The sequence below is a fragment of the Anopheles merus genome, chromosome X, assembly GCF_017562075.2.
Source record: "Anopheles merus strain MAF chromosome X, AmerM5.1, whole genome shotgun sequence".
In the NCBI taxonomy this organism is placed as follows: domain Eukaryota; kingdom Metazoa; phylum Arthropoda; class Insecta; order Diptera; family Culicidae; genus Anopheles; species Anopheles merus.
The window spans coordinates 11634229-11651239 of NC_054081.1; the positions used below are offsets into that span (position 1 = coordinate 11634229).

Consider the following 17011-nt stretch of genomic DNA (forward strand, 5'->3'; position numbering starts at 1 on the left):
GGGTTCATGATGGAACTTGAAGGCTTGTTAAGAAAGGGTACTGAACTTGGTGGAACTTTATAGCTTTTTAATGCATGACATCGGTATGAGATGGCTCTTGTCAAAGTGTCAAAGACTGACGCCGGCAATAATCTCATTGCTGCTGCACAAGTTAGATTCGTTAATTGAAGAATGAATATTGAGCGAAGTGATTGTGAATTATCAGTAAATTGTGTAAAATTTTGAGTAATTCACCAATACAAAGGATTCAAAAATATACATATGTGTTTAAAAGAAACAAATCTTGTTGTTTATTTCATCGATGACGCTTGCTTGAAAATTAAACACAAAGAAAATAATCCCTGGCATCGTGGCATAAGGAAGCTGCTTAGGCGCTGTTTGAAAGACCCACATAAAACTTTGATGCTGTTTATCTACTGCAAAAGGCGAATTAGAGCAGCGATCTTTAGCGTGCCAAGATGAGCTGCTTAAGCAATTATGGCTATTTAGGCGGATACCTGGGTATTTTTTTCAACTTCGAACTGCAATAACTTTTGATTCATTGCTTTTATTGACCTGAAATTTTCCGTGACCTCCCAACTTTTAGTTTATGATTTTTTGGTGCGCTAAAGATCGCTGCTCTAATTCGCCTTTTACAGTAGATAAACAGCATCTAAGTTCTATGTGGGTCTTTCAAACAGCGCCTAAGCAGCTTCCTTATGCCACGATGCCAGGGATTATTTTTCTTTGTGTTTAATTTTCAAGCAAGCGTCATCGATGAAATAAACAACAAGATTTGTTTCGTTTAAACACATATGTATATTTTTAAATCCTTTGTATTGATGAATTACACAAAATTTTACACAATTTACTGATAATTCACAATCACTTCGCTCAATATTCATTCTTCAATTAACGAATCTAACTTGTGCAGCAGCAATGAGATTATTGCCGGCGTCAGTCTTTGACACTTTGACAAGAGCCATCTCATACCGATGTCATGCATTAAAAAGCTATAAAGTTCCACCAAGTTCAGTACCCTTTCTTAACAAGCCTTCAAGTTCCATCATGAACCCTACACATAGTGCAAATCAGCCGCAAAGTTCCAAAGAGTACCATGTGCATGTTAAAAAGCTCCATAGTTCCGCAAAGTACCGTCTGTCTCTTAATCAGCCACAAAGTACGACATCGGAACGATTTTTCGTTAAACAGCCCTAAATCAGCTTTAACATACGAGCTGGCTATTTGGGAACCTAGCCAGTTTTATAAACTTCACGTTATTTAAAATATCTTCTTTAGCACGCAATGTCATCTTTGTATTGAACTGTCATTTTCCAACAGCACGGATAAACGGACAACCGGATAAAAGGTGCCCGGATAAACGGCATTCCACTGTACAGTCTGTTCTCGAGTTACGCGGTTTCTGCATTCCCGACGAATCCGCGTAACTCGAATATCCGCGTAAGTTGAATTTCACGTTTTTTCACTGAAATACTATTGATTACCCGTAGTTTTTAATTTAATTTAGTATTTTTATACACTTTATCATATATTCGATATGATTCGTGCAGAAAATTCTAATATTTCTGGCTTTTAAGCGGTTTCAATTTGTTGAAAAAAATGCAATTTTCACCGAAATTGAAGCAAATTGTACTGATTTGACATTTAACCTGTCAAATTTAGAAAACCGCGCATCTCCGAATCCGCGTAGGTCGAGAACCGTGTAACTCGGGAACAGACTGTACATATAAATCGCTATTTCTGGTCACTTTGAATGACCATGGCAGCGCTGACATATTTTCCCGGAATTCAATGGCGTTTTGCAATTTTCTGCAGCGCCCGTTTTGACATGCCTGGTGGGAGCAGAGAAAGGTCCGCGCGCTCCTGTCAAAGGGCGGGCATAGGAGAGGCAGAGAGCGTTGTGTCAGATACAGCAAACAGCAGCAGCACAAGCTTGGGCCAATTCGCGCTCTCGGGCGCTGCTGTTCCTTTCATTGCACGGGTGTACACCGTTTGTGAAATATACCAGTGGCGGTGCGGTGCGGTGCTGTGCTTGCGACGCCATCGCACCTATTTCGCGGAGCGTTTCTTTTTTTTTGCTATTTCTTTTACACACTCCCTGGAGGAGAAGCGTTGGCCGTGCTGCCAAAAAGCCCGGCCAGGAAAGGGGAAGTCGTGCAGAGCAAGCCCGCGAACCAGCCAGCCCCCAAAATTGTCCCACACACGCACAGACTCAGATGTGGTATCCGCCGGCGTCACCTCATGTGCTGTGCGTCGGCAGTGGTTGGACGGGGTTGGAGCGGAACAGTGAGCCAGCGAGTGCCGGACCGGAAGCGTAGGACTGTGAGAGCAGGCAGTGCCGCGCAGTGAAGCATTGCAAACATACGACGCGGAGCGCTGTGTGCGCGCGTGTGTCTGTTTGCTAGCGTTTGTGTGCGTGTGTGTGTGTGTGTGCGCGTTTGGAGAGGACCGAAAGTGAGGTGCAACCCGCAAGGCGACACCACCAATCAACTCAACCAGTGACCGACAGTCACCGACTCAAACTCAACCATGCCCCTGCTCAGGCGGCAAGTGCTCCAGAAGACGTCGACCGGGGAGCGGCTCCGCGATGGCGACGAGGTGCTGTACTGCCAGCCGACCGGGGAGATATTCAGCAACTACGAGTAAGTATGCGCCGTAACGCTGGGCAGGATGTGTGTGTGTGTGTGTGTGCACACAGCAACACACACATCGCACCAGCACAACGAGGAAATGCTCTTATTTCTGCAACGCGCTTCTCTTTCCCGTGGTTTTGCCGTGCTTTTGTTGCTGCAGGGACTACTTCCACCGCATCATGCTCATCTCGTCCATGGTGTGGACCTGTGCGATGACCGGGCGGCCCAATCTCACCTACCTGGAGGCGCTCGACTCGGAGAAGGACGCCCGGAAGCTGCTGAAAACGTTTCCCGCCGCGGTCAAGGGCCCGTTCCTGCTCGTCGCCTCCCACACCCAGCGCACGTCGATCAACGAAATGCACGAGGACGTGTACGGGTTCGTTAAGGACCATCTGTTCAAGGGCGAGTCGGTGGACGCGATGGACCCGGTGCGGAAGTCGTTTCGGCGTGCCACCATCGCGAACGTGCTGGTCGATAGGTAAGCTGTCCAGGTGGCTGGCAAGAGGCGCGAGGTTCGATTCTCAATCCGGACGTTGACCTGCGTAGGTCGTTTTGTAAATTAAAAACAAAAAGTTTTTTAAACCGGTTTTGCAAAATGTCTTCTATTTGCGCACGTACGGCCTTTGAAACGGAAATGGCGCAAATTTACTAAATTCAACCTTTGCACTGTACTCCCCCCCCCTTTTTTTAGCACCCAAACGCCCAACGCACTGACGTACCAGGTGCGGGCGGAGGACGACATTGCGCCGAAGGTGTGGACCGTACCGCCCGGCAACGTGAAGCGCGACCGCAGCGCGCTGACGCGCGAAAAGTGCAAACTCTTTCTCAAGCAGCACGTGGAGGCCGGCCCGGGCGGCCAGCTGCGCATCAAGGCGGACTCGCTGGCCCGGTTCGTGACCGGCGAGGGCTGGACCGACGGGCTGGTCTTCCACGGCCAGACGCCCAGCTTCCAGCAGTCCAAGCGGCTGAAGCAGAACGCGGAGCGCGGTGAAGCGGGCGGCGGTGCGGCTGCCGCATCGACGGACAGCACCAAACAGCCGGCCAAACAGAAGAAGCAGACAAAACAGCCGCCGGCCGAGGGGGCGGACGGGGCCGGCAAGCCGAAAAAAGCGAAAACTCAACCGCCCGCCGACAAGGGCAAGGAGCGCAAGGGCAAGGAGCTGCCAAAGGCGGCGGCGGCGGCGGGATCAACCGGGGGCAAGCAGCAGAGCATCGCCAAGTACGTGGAGAAGCTGCCGGGCGAGGCGCAGGCCCTCGAGGCGAAGGCGAAAAGGCAGGAGGAAGAGGCGGCCCAGCTGCGGCTGCGGGTGGAGCAGGAAGCGCTGGCGAAGAGGCGGGCGGAGGAGGAGAAGGCGCTGCTGCTGCAGCAGGTGGCGCTCGCGCTCAAGCGCTACAACGCGGTGCTGGAGGACCAGGAGCTGCCGGACCAGCGGCCGCTGCCGCCGGTGCGCCCCGTTCGGCCCCTGATCGCGGCCCGCCACTTCAGCAGCTTCGTCTTCATACTGGAGTATCTGAACTCGTTCGCGGACCTGCTCGCGATCCGCAGCAAGTTCCCGGGCGGGCTGACGATCCATCTGCTCGAGCGGGCGCTGATACTGCGCGAGGTGAACGGGCCGCTCAGCGACATCTTCCAGGTGCTGCTGAGCGCGATCTTCACCCAGCAGCTGGAGGAGGAGAACGAGGAGAGCGTGCGGTACGAGCGGATCGAGGGGCTGGCCCAGAAGCGGCAGACCGTGCCGGAGCAGGTGCGGGCCCGCGACGCGGCCCTCTGGTGCGAGAAGCACTACTCGACCAAGCTGAGCGAGATGCCGATCGACTCGATGACGGTGTCGGAGCTGCTCCGGCTGCACTTTCTCGCGTCGGGCGCGCTGGTGGAGGAGCGAGCCGCCCGCCACCGCTACCAGAACCGGGGCGGGTACGGCAGCGGGGACGACCCGGGGCTGCGGCTGGTGCGCGACTACCCGCACATCCTGCGCGCGCTCAACTGGTACTCCGTCTACCAGCTGCCGGTCGGCGACATCATCCAGATCCTGTGCTGCCTAATCCACCAGCTGCTGACGTACAGCGGGGTGCGCGATCTGGTGGAGGAGCGGGTCGAGAAGGCGCGCACCGCCCGGACCAGCTACCAGGCGAACCGGTGGGCCCAGCGGCGGCTCACCGTGAAGGCGGGCTCGCTCAAGAACGCGGCCCGCGACGACATGAAGCGCGAGCTGGCCGGCTTCGAGGGCGACCAGACCGCCCGGGAGGAGCACCGGCGCAAGCTGGCCGACCGGCTCGACGAGCGGTGTGCCCGGATCGAGGCGGACGCGCAGCGCCAGCTGAAGGTGCTGCAGGCCGAGTCGGAGCGGCTGAAGGAGGACTTCTTCGACTACCAGATCTATCTCGGCACGGACCGGTGCTACCGCAACTACTGGCTGTTCGAGTCGCTGCCCGGCCTGTTCGTCGAGCACGATCGGACGTACGCGGGCCGGTGCCTGGACCGCCCGACGCCCCACATTCCCGGGCTGGCCGCGTGCGCGCCCGAGCTGCGCAAGAAGTACATTACGCGCGCGATCATGCGGTGCGCCGGGACGGACGGTGTGGCCGCCCTGCTCGACGCGAAAGCGATCGCGGACGCAAATGCGGCGTCCTCCTCCTCCTCCTCCTCCTCCACTGGTCCCGCACCGGTGGAGGAAGTGTACGAGCACCTGCTGACACTCGGCAGCGCCAAGCTGGAGAGCGCCGAGCAGCAGCAGCAGCAGCAGCAGGGTAAGTCGCGCGCCAACTCGGCCGAGCCCGCTGGCGACGGTGTGAACGGCGGTGCGGCCACGAATCTCCCAGCGCCGGTGCGCCCGGCGTCCAACCAGGAGCTGCTGATGTGCACCGCTCAGCCGGACGACTGTCCCGTGCACACGGAGCAGCATCCCGGGACGGTCGGCTGGGGCTACTACGCCACCGCCGACGAGCTGGACGCGCTGATCCGCAGCCTGAACGCGCGGGGCGCCCGAGAGAAGCAGCTACGCGAGACGCTCGAGTGCGAGCGGGACCTGATCGTGACGCACATCGCGAAGTGCCCGCTCGACAAGCTGTCGGTGGGCGAGGCGGATCGGGCGGGCGCCCTCGCCGACATTGCCTCCCGCAACCAGAAGCGGTACGATGCGCCCAACTTCAGCCACGAGCCGGGCACGGAGCCGAACGAGATACTGGAGGCGGTCTTTCTCGAGAACCTGCTCGAGCTGGAGGCGAAGATAACGGTCGGCTATCTGGGCGTGATGCGGGTGCGCGACCGGGACAAGTGGCGCGAGGCGCTCGAGGCGCACGGGTACGACGCGCAGACGGACAGGCCGCTCGTGTGGGGCCCGAAGCGGCTCGCGCTAAAGCAGGAGGAGGGCGGCAACGGCAAGGAGCAGCAGGACGGCGAACAGAGGCAGGTGAAGCAGGAGAATGGCGAGCCGAACGGCGACCGGGTGGACAGCGAGCAGGATCAGAAACCGGTGGTGGCGAAACCGACCGCCGGCGGCGGCGGCGGCGGCGATCTCGATTTGGAGCGGGACAGCCTCGAGCGGCTGATGTCGGAAGCGTCCCACCCGGGACAGGGGCTGCCCGACACGACAGTCTCCCTACTAGACGAGACGCTAGAGGGCGAGGAGGTGTCGTACCCGCTGCACGAGTCGGAGACGCTGCGCCACCGGGTGCAGTCGCTCGGCCGGGCCCTGCTGCAGGTGGCGCAGTGCATCGATCCGAAGTTCCTGCGCCACCCGTTCGGCCCGAAGAAGGACCACAAGGACCGGGCGGTGATGCAGCAGAAGCAGCACGAGGGACTGAAGAATCTGGTCCGGTGGGAGGTGTCGCTGATGCAGTCGACCTGCTACGCGCAGCTCTTCCTGCACTACAACGTGCTGTACGATGCGATCCACTGGTCGCGGTCGGCCGAGCGCATCTGCTGCATGATCTGCCGGCGGAAGGGCGACCCGGGGCTGACGCTGCTGTGCGACGAGTGCAACCGGGCCTGCCACACCTACTGCCTGAAGCCGAAGCTGCGGGAGGTGCCGGCCGGCGACTGGTACTGCAAGCGGTGCCGGCCCGAAAACTTCAAGGAGAAGCCGAGCGCGAACAGGAAGAAGAAGAAGAAGATGTTCCGGTGGAAGGACGAGGAGGAGGATCTCGCCGACGAGGAGGAGGACGAGGAGGAGGAGGAGGAGGAGGAGGATGAGGAGGAGCAAAACGGAAGAGGACACAGAAGGGACGAAATGGAAGGGGGGGAGGAGGATGATGCGGAGGAGGAGGAGGAGGACGGGGAGCAGGCCGAGGAGGAGGATGGAGACGGTGTGGAGCGGCGGAATGTGGCGGACGAGTCGGCAGACTCGCAGGGAAGTGGCTCCGAGGACGGGGCGGAGGAGAACGACGACGACGGCAGTGATGCGGATTATCGGGCGAAGCGCTCGAAGCTGATGGTGAAGGTAGGGAAGGTGGCGAAGCGCAGCAAACCGAAAGCGAAAGCGAAACCAACGATCGTGGTGACGTCGACGGGGCGCACCAGCCGCAGTACTGCCGCGACGAACGGCGCCTACCGGTACGGGGACGACGGCGAGGACGACGAGGAGAAGGACGACGACGAGGAGGATGAGGAGGACGAGGACGAGGATGAGACGATAGCGGACGAGGACGACGAATCGTACGATGAGCGGGAGGAGCGTCGGAAACGTCCCCGGGCCACAGCCTCGCTCTCGAACGGTGGCGCCGACCGGAAGCGCAGCAATGCCCCGCGGCGGTCCGCCAGCAAGAAGCACAAGCGGGCGGAGGATGCGCAGGACGTGTCGCCGCCCGCGAGCAAGCGGGCCCGGCGGGCGACCAACGGTCGGGCCAAGGTGTCCGGGCCGGGCACGATCGACAGCGACGAGGAGCCGCTCGGTGGCGGCGGGTCGCGCAAAGCGCCGACCCGCACGAGCGCCCGCTCGACCAAGGGGCAACGGCGCAGCTCGCCGTACAACGACTACGACGACGAGGAGCCGGACGACGAGGAGGACGGCGACGAGGAGGGCACGCTGGCCCGGTTGCGCATCGGGGCGGCGGCCCGGCGGTCGCGCCGCACCGGCGACGACCTGCCGCTCAACTCGGTCGCGCTCTACACGCTGATCGACGACATACTGAAGCACCCGAACTCGTGGCCGTTCAACCGGCCGGTCTCGGCGAAGGAGGTGCCGGACTACTACGCCGTGATCAAGAGCCCGATGGACTTTGCGCGCATCAAGTCGAAGCTGAACATGGGCGACTACAAGATCAACGAGCAGATGCTGAGCGACGTGCAGCTGGTGTTTCGCAACTGTGATCTCTACAACACCGACGAGACGGACGTCTACCGGTAAGTAGGGAGGGGGTCTGGCGCAGCGGGGTGCTTTTCTTTTGTTCGCTTCATCACAGCTCAAAAAATCTATACGTTTTTGCTTTCCTCTCCTCCTGTCGGCAGCATCGGCCGTGACCTGGAGCGGTACGTGGTGAAACGGTGCAAGGAGCTGAACCTACCCTTCCAGCCCAGTGATATGCAGAAGCCGGGAGTTCAGCAGAACGGCCCACCGTCCAAAAGCGTCAATGGCGTCGGCGACGGCGACGACGGCGCACATGGCAAGTAGTAGCGCGCCGTGTGGCACGAGAGCATCCAGTGGCCCCAGCAACCGCACGGACGGTAAGATAGCTTGTGACTACTAGGCTTAGTGTTGGGTAAATCTGATTCAGATTCGTGAATTTGAATGAACCTTCTTTGAATTGATTCAATTAATCTGAATCTCGGTTGCAAAGATTCACTAATCTCAAATAGTTATGAATCTCCAAAGATTCATGAATCTCGAAAGACTCCATGAATCCTTGGAGATGCATGAAGCTTTGATGATTCATTTATCTTTCGATATTCATAAATCCTTGAAAATTCAAAGATCCTTAGAGATTCATCAATCTTTAGAGATTCATGAATCCTTGCAGATTCATCAATCTTTCGAGATTCATGAATCCTTGGATGGAGATTACTCAATATTGCGAGATTCATCAATTTTTCGAGATTCATGAATCTTTCAAATTTAATGAATCCTTCGAGATTCATGAATTCTTGGATTGAGAACACTCAATCTTGGGAGATTTATGATTCCTTGGAGATTCTTCAATCTTTCGAGATTCGTTAATACTTGGATAGAGGTTACTGAATATTGCGAGATTCATGAATTCTTCGAGATTCATCAATTTTTCGAGATTCATGAATCCTTGAAGATTCATCAATCTTTTGAGATTCATAAATCCATGGAGATTTATCGATCTTTAGAGATTCATTAATCCTTGGGGATTCATTTATCTTTCGAGATTCATGAATCCTTGGAGATTCATCAATCTTTCGAGATTCATGAACCCTTTAGATTTATCAATCTGTCGAGATTCATGAATCTTTGGAGATTCATCAATCTTTGGAGTTGTATGAATCCTTGGAGATTCATCAATATTTCAAGATTCATCAATCTTTCGAATCATTGAAGAGTCATGAATCTTTGAAGAGTCCATTCGTATCACTTATCACCGAAAATTCATATGAATGAATCTCAACGAAAGTTTCATGAAACGCAACACTAACTAGGTTCATTTTGTCCCCCCACGTGGGTTTTGTCTGTGTGTGTGTGTGCAGTAGATTATAATGTATTTTCTGATTTGTTTTTTTAGGAAGCGTCAACGGATGGCTTTGACTTTCCATCTTCTGCGAGGCACACCGTGTACAGAGTTCATCGGATAACCTTCATTTTTAGCTTTGTTCCAGCAGCACCAGCACCACCGCAGCTAATGCGAGAAAGAGAAAAGGGACACAATGTGTATTGCAGTAGGTTTAAAGCTAGCTTAAAATCAACAATCCTAGGATAAGGGAACCTATTTACTTATGTAGACCGTAAGGAACAATTCCAAGCAGCAGCGGGGGCACCACCTGAACTCTCACATTTTTAAGGCCAAGGTTAGGAGGAGGAGAAAGTAGGGGGTATGTCGAACAAAGTCGTGTGCAGCACGAACAAAAAAAAAGTCAACCAAATCGCCCCCTCCCCCTACCTACACACACTTTGTGTGCTTTTCTCTCGTGGATTCTGATTGTGTAACGAAAACCAGTGGCGCGCGTGGGTTGGGTGTATTATGAATCTTGTTAAAACTCTTGTTTTTTTTTGTTGTATTTTCTAACGCTTATGTTCCTAAAGGTATACTACTGAGCATGGTTTTGTTTTGTGCCCAGGTCAGGCTGCTTCACACGCTGTAGGAGGGCGGGGTGCAGGCGAACATTTAGCTTCATTTTCTTTCGTCTTTCATTTACACATTGCATTCAACAATTTTGTGTTTACTCTATTACATGCACCAAACCAGAAGTGACTAGTTGATTACGGCCCATTCAAAGGACACACTTTACACACTAGCGGATAAGGAAGGTGTTTAGGACACACACACATAAACACAGATACACATAAATACGCAACGAGAGGCGATAAGGTAGCGATGAGCATCGTAGCAACTGTACAGACATTTTGCTTTTAAGAAAACATACAAAACAGAACCTTATAACTTGTGAGGCAATGCTATGGAGAAAAGAACACCGGGAAAGGGGGAGAGTAGATTTTTGCTCTCCTTTCAATGAGGTTTTTTTCCCCTTCTTTTGGATCGTATCACGATGCGCAGGAAGCAGAAGCGAGGACGCAAGGAACGTTGCAGAAAGTGTAATAGGTATAGAGGAAAATGAAAGATTGCTTTTAGATGCCTAAGTTTTACACAATAAATCATAGAAATAAGATGAGCTCCAGCAAACCGGGCTACCATGTGTCATGTGATTGGCGTTTCGTGAAGGAAAGAGCGATTGGAACTGATCCTCTGACACGAGAAGCTTCCCCAGTCCGAGTCGTGGAACAAATGAGGTGAAACTCCACAGTGATAATGATGCTCAAACCTTTTTGCTGGTTGCCCGGAAGGTTGTAGAAGACACGCGAGACAGTTTTCCGCAAGTGTCCGCACTCATATCCAGAGCATTCAGAGAGAGACGAACGGCAAATGGGTTTAGCAAGTATTTATTTACTGTCCGATCTTGTCGTGTGTGTCAACGGGAACGGGTCGGCCATGAACCCCCACACCTCCCCACCAAAATGCGCACCCACACATGCAGGCGTACAGTGAGTGTGGGCGCATCATGCGGATATGCGGGGTGGGTTCTATCGCCGAGCAGATGGGTCCCGCACGGGTGTAACCGTCGACACGCGCGCAACAAACTTTTGATTGCAGAAAGGACCTCTCGCACTAGCTATGTGTGTGTGTGTGTGCACACGCACACGCACACCCACACACACACACATGCACACTTTTGACCTTAAGTTGTTAGAAGGCTGAATGTTGGATGCGAATCGCTGGGTTTAGTGGTGCTCCTCGTGCTCCTTCCTCTTCGATTCGGCCCATTTCGCTTGGTTCGCCGGCGAGTTAGCTGCAAGCAGAGACCGACCGGACATGAAATGGGGCTTACCCCCTTGCACACCGCGCAAGCACCGATACCTACCCAGCTTGTGGATTTTGTAGAACAGCGGGATGGACACGCCGAACGCGATGAAGTAGTAGCGCCAGATCCACTGGTTCTTGAAGTAGTGCTGGATCGGGAACTGGGCCAACTTCGCCGAGAAGGTGTACGGGAACTTCATGGGACGTGCCACCGGGTCCGACATTTTGCTGCTGCTGCTGGTGCGTTCTGCGGGGGGAGTAAGAAGAGATCGCCGATGCCTAGCTGGACAGGGCGAACAAAAGGGGGGTGCGGTTAGATTTGTGGGCTGTCCGGTTCCGACGAGGGCTGCGAAAAACCTCCGCGAGACCGTACCGATCGATCCGTAAAGGCGAGTTATTGTTATGTAATGCTTTCGTAAGGGCGGCCCTGTCGCGATGCTTACCTTTCAAAACGATTTTTCAATCAGCAAGAGTGACGGACGGGCCTGGGCGCTTCTTCTTGCTCTTGCTCCGTGTGCCGAAATGTGACAGCCCCGCGGCTGCGGCTGACAGCTGCCACCTGACGTTCGCTGACGTTCGCCCGTCGTAATGACAACGCGCGCGCGATTCAAATTGCTAGCACAAGACGTTAGCGCGACCGTTAGAAACGGTTGCTGGCAGTGCAGACGCTAGACGAGATTTCGTAACGGATCATGCGGCAAAAACTAAAACCAAAATCAATCTAATCACAATGACAGATGTAAAGGCTGGGGTACATTGTCCGTACACGCTAGTGTAATTTCGATTTTCATCAGCGCATCCGGCGACGGCTGACCGCCCTACCAGCATTAAACGGCTTTGAAGGCATTCAGAAGGCATTTAAGGCCTTAGTCGCCTTAGAAGGCGAATTAAGATTTCAACCGAAACTTTCAAGGCTGTAACGGGTTCTTTTCGAAATATTTCAACTTTTTGATTCGACAAGAACAGATAGCTTGCCGCCATCTTCGCTTGTATATATACTGGTTTTGCACCCTTACTAATGTAACTGCCAAATAGAGCAGTGACAACGCTTTTGGTTCCGAACCGAGAAAGCGTGTGTTCAAATCCTGATTTTTTATGATCTTTTTTCTGTGCTTATTTCTTTTTATATTAATATTTTCTTGCTATAATGAATATAAACAAACTTTTTGTGAAGCAAAATGAAAATAATACCTTTTAAAAAAACATAATAATTACTCTATCTTCACCCATCATTATCAGGATGGGAGAAATATGCATCTCATTTCTCATTTTATTAGATTTATCGAAATGAGTTTGATATATTAACACCTTTCAACGGGTTGGTCTTTAACAACCGAATAATGCAGACCATCATTAATAAAGTGAAATAGCTCAGAGCTTAACGCAAGAGAACATAACACGTAAATCGTGCTATCGAATCTCACGCTCATATCTGGGAACACTACAACAGTGCAGTGTTGAAGACACTTGTAAGGTTTTCTTTTGACAGTTGCAATTTCAAATTTCAAATTAAAAGCGAAATTTTTCATTGACATATTTCAAAGGCATTTAATTACTGCTAAATGCACTGCTGATCGCCTTCAATTCGCCGGCGATTACAAGGCGATTAGAAGGCATTTAACGGAAATTTGCGGGTAGGGCGAAGCATTTTGCCAAACACTACTACAGTAGAACGTCGATTATCCGGGGGCGGATTAACCGTCGGGCGGCTTAACCGTGCGCATAATTGTGACAGCAGCCCAAACATGCGGCGAAAATTTGCAGCGATAGTCAAGCAAAGCCGGTCTCATGGTACAGTCGTCAACTCGTACGACTTAACAACATGCCCGTCATGGGTTCAAGCCCCAAATAGACCGTGCCGCCATACGTAGGACTGACTATCCTGCTATGGGGGGAAATCAATAAGTCACTGAAAGCCAACCCCACAAGTGTGTTGGCAGGCCTTGACCGGCATCGGTTGTTGAGCCAAAGAAGAAGAAGAAGTCAAGTAAGCAACCATTTTTTTGTGCAACTCTGTAGCGTCTAGTGGTATTATCGGAATTAATTTTTGTTCATGAACAGTTGCTAAACCTCTAGTTCTTGATAAACAAAATATTCTACTAACGATTAATCGATAAATTCAATGGGAATTAATCATAAAACTAATAAATTATATAATTTTTATATGAATTTGACATTTCTTGGCCGATTATCCGTGCAAATCGATTAACCGGCAACCGTCCGGTCCCGAGCTGCCCAGATAATCGACGTTCTACTGTACTTAAATTTGCGATCTGGCACAACCATTCCCATTGATGACCAAAAAAGGCTTCCACCAGTCGCCGCCGGATGCGCTAGTAAAAATAGATATTACACTAGTACGGACTATGTACCCGGCCTTAAGGATAAGATGAGTCAAAGCTACACGCAGAAAGCTTACTTCTGGTGACATCACTGTACAAATTATACTAAATTCCCTACGCTATTTCCAACGCTGCACATTTACTACCGGGTATGGTTTGTCGACTGGAACCTGAAATTATATCGGTTACATAAGCGAACCAGGTCCAAGTATTTTTCCTAATCCGAATCCGGAGTCTTTAAGGTTCAGTTTTTGAAAATAAATGAAATCTGGAACTATTTCTGTATCAGTACGTGTTCCTGATCGGTTCCAGGACTGGTATGGGTTTAGCATCAGTTCCAGGACCTTTATAGGTTTACTTTAAGTTCTAGGACTGACATGGATTCATGAACAGTTCCAGAACCGGTATAGGTTCAGTGTCAGTTCCAGGTCCGGTATGGAATCAGTATCAGTTCCAGTACCGGTATAGGCACATTCTCGGTTTCAGGATCGGTATGGGTTCATTACCTGTTCCAGACCCGCTATGAGTTCATGATAGATTCCAGCACCGGTATGAGTTCATGATAGGTTTGAGGACCGGTATTGGTTCAGTATCAGTTCCAGGTCATTTATAAGTTTACTTTCAGTTCTAATACTGATATGGATTCATGAGAAGTTCCAACCCGGTATGCGTTCAGTGTCATTTCCAGGACCGGTAAGGATTCAATATCAGTTTCACGACCGGTATGGGTTTATGAGCAGTGCCAGAACCAGTATGGGTTTAGTATCAGTTCCAATTTTATATTGTGTTTCGGTAAATCCTAGCCAGATTTTATTACCTTCATGTATTTCCAATGATAATATTTGAAATATGCCATGAATTATAGCGTTTTATGTTATGACATTATGCTCTGAAAACCGTCAATTCAAATATCCTCCTCAGAACCCAACGCCAACTTTGTATTTTCTCAACAGCAAGGATAAACCGACAGCTGGATAAAAGGTACTCGGATAAACGGCGCTGCACCGTAGTTGATTCAAACGGTCAAACGTAGTTGATTCAAACGGTTCAAACAGTGACTGTTGAATTCGCACCTTGCGCGAGAAGAAAATCGTAGAAGAAAACGGCATACAATTGCGATGAATTTGATTAAATTAAATTAATAACACGTGCACAACAGCAATGGAGTTTCATTTCGAAGGCATTTGACACGAGATTGCTTTAAACTGATTTGAATTATGCTCACCATCAAACGTCTTAAGTCTGCTTGCAGTTGTGAACCAGGCAGTATGTACGATTTCCAACAGCACCATCAAAACAACCGTACCACAGCAGAAGTAGGCCACCTTCGGTCGGTATCACAGGCCGGCGCACAGCTGTTTTCTGGTGAGATAAAGCGTTCGGTTGCACACACCTCCCGGGATTCTAATATCCCGTCTTTTGTTGCCATTATCGCCAACACCCGTCATCCCGACAGGATTCTATGCTACGCCCGCTCGCTCTGCTACCGTCCTGCATCCTTCGCCGAACGACAGCAAGCGCTTCCGCCCGGCGCATCACGATGGCCACCGATGGCAGCGGCACGGCCCCGACGACGACCCCGACGGCCACCGACAGCGAGTACTCGGTCGCGTTCGTGACCACGCCGGACAGTGCGGTGGCCACGAAGGTGGGCCGCCAGCTCGTCGAGCGGAAGCTGGTCGCGTGCGTCAACATCATCCCCGGGCTGACGTCGATCTACTCGTGGGAGGACAAGATTAACGAGGACCCGGAGGTGCTGATGATGCTCAAGACGCGCACCGACCGGGTGGAGGAGGTGATACGGTTCGTGCGGGAAAGCCACCCGTACAGTGTGGCGGAGGTGATCGCGATGCCGATAGCGGCCGGCAACCCACCATACCTCGACTGGATCGGCAAAACTGTCCCCAAGCGGGACGGGTAGCGTGTGTGGGATCTAACGCGCGGGTGCCATGGGGAGCGAGTAGGTGAAGGAGAAGTTTTTCCTTTTTTTTTCTTTTGTACATGGGGCGGGGAATTGGGCGTTTTGGAGAATTGATATTATGGTAGAATATAGTACGGAGGGGGAAATTTCTGTACTGTAATTTTGCGTGCCTTTTATTTCTTTGCTAAAATGGTAACGGTTTTTGCCACACTCCTTAACCCAAATCGTTTCACCGGTAGCTTTTATTGATATTTCTGTTCTTTTTTTCCTCACCGTCGCATTGAAATCTACACCCCAGATCGCAATTTGGCAGCCTCATCATAAGGCGAGAAACAAAAATACACACACACACACGGTCCAAACCGGCTGGCTGGAAGTTAACGCACAGAACAAACATACAAGCTGCTATAGGGTTAATAACGTTTCTTTTTTATGCTTTGCTTTTTGCTATGCTTACACACTTATGTTGCGCCCCTGGTGGACCGCATTTTCTTTTTTTTTTTTTTCGTTTGCCTGCCTACGACACAGTGAGTGTGGTATCGATAGATTGATGTGTACGAGTTTTGTGTGATGCTGGATACTGATACTTATTATATCACATATACATGCTACGACTATGATGCGTTTTTCCTCCTTTCTTTTCAGCGCCAGTTAGACTGAGCACGCAGTTGTACAAAAGTGGGTTGTGATGTTGAGCAAGTTGAGAAGGGATTTTGCATACTGGCAGGGAGGAAGAGGGACATTGTGGGTGGGAAACTGTATGGCCGAATGATTTGGATTAGCAGACACAAGCAGTAAAAAAAACAGTAACTAACCAGTGCTACAAAATGTTATGAGCATCACGTGATGTTCACCAACGGAAACAATGAACATATCCGTGGTAGCTTGTTGCTCATTGCTGATACTCTATGAAAGTGCGTCATGTCATGCCGAACGCGACATACGAGTGCTTGAGTATAACGCGATACTCTGACTGAAAAGCTGAGCTCAATTCCGGTCGCAAGCATAATCATGATCTTTTCTGGCTGTGACCAGTGCTGCTAAATGCGACTGTTACAGGGTTTCCCACGATTTATTGGTCAGTTCCCATGATTTTTTGGTGCGTTCCCACGATTTTTTGGTCGTATCCCATAGATTTTTGGTTCGTTCCCATAATTTATTGGTATTTTCCGATTGGATATCAATACAATTGGACCAACAAATTCTGGGAAACGACCAAAAAATCGTGGGAACGCACCAAAAAAATATGGGAACCCACCAAAAAATGATGGGAACCAACCAATAAATCGTGGGAAACCCTGTATATTCACCAACAATCATGACTGCAACAAAGCTCAAATCTGCTCATGTACACAACTGTGATAATCAGAGGTGAGACTCAAACATTTGTTCTCAAACATGGATCAATCATATGGTTTTTTTTGTAGCACCCAACTCTTGGTCACTCACTTGGTCACTCACTTGGTCACGACATTTCCGGTCGACACTCTAGAGACATACTTGGCCTGTGGTCCCGAGCAACAAAATGAGCATGCTTTCTCGCTCTGTCAAACAGAGCAAGAAACCATGCTCATTTTATAGCTCGATGATGCTCACCGACTGAAAATGTCGCGACCAAATGACTGATCAAGAGTGCGGTTGCACAA

The 17011-nt window shown here is 51.4% G+C and overlaps 3 protein-coding genes across 6 annotated transcripts; 2 read left to right on the top strand and 1 right to left on the bottom strand.

The window, feature by feature from the left end:
* The first annotated feature begins 1855 nt into the window (after positions 1–1855).
* Positions 1856–10427, top strand: LOC121589923 (bromodomain adjacent to zinc finger domain protein 1A). Its single transcript, XM_041909193.1, has 5 exons — positions 1856–2642; positions 2794–3111; positions 3325–7974; positions 8080–8295; positions 9312–10427. The coding sequence occupies exons 1-4, from the start codon at positions 2530–2532 to the stop codon at positions 8240–8242; spliced, it is 5244 nt and encodes a 1747-aa protein (XP_041765127.1). The 5' UTR covers positions 1856–2529; the 3' UTR covers positions 8243–8295; positions 9312–10427.
* A 241-nt stretch (positions 10428–10668) lies between these two features.
* Positions 10669–11646, bottom strand: LOC121589930. Of its 4 annotated transcripts, none has more exons than XM_041909224.1 (3): positions 11546–11646; positions 11164–11381; positions 10669–11091 (listed from the first exon to the last, which is right to left on the bottom strand). In XM_041909224.1, the coding sequence occupies exons 2-3, from the start codon at positions 11324–11326 to the stop codon at positions 11024–11026; spliced, it is 231 nt and encodes a 76-aa protein (XP_041765158.1). In that variant the 5' UTR covers positions 11327–11381; positions 11546–11646; the 3' UTR covers positions 10669–11023. The 4 variants fall into 4 exon arrangements, with proteins under 4 accessions (XP_041765158.1, XP_041765139.1, XP_041765148.1 ...); XM_041909205.1 differs by having other exon boundaries at positions 11164–11385; XM_041909214.1 differs by having other exon boundaries at positions 11164–11385; positions 11476–11576.
* A 3058-nt stretch (positions 11647–14704) lies between these two features.
* LOC121588927 (divalent-cation tolerance protein CutA) lies at positions 14705–15767 on the top strand. The gene is made up of 2 exons (XM_041907393.1): positions 14705–14809; positions 14901–15767. The coding sequence occupies exon 2, from the start codon at positions 14907–14909 to the stop codon at positions 15363–15365; it is 459 nt and encodes a 152-aa protein (XP_041763327.1). The 5' UTR covers positions 14705–14809; positions 14901–14906; the 3' UTR covers positions 15366–15767.
* Positions 15768–17011: the final 1244 nt, after the last annotated feature.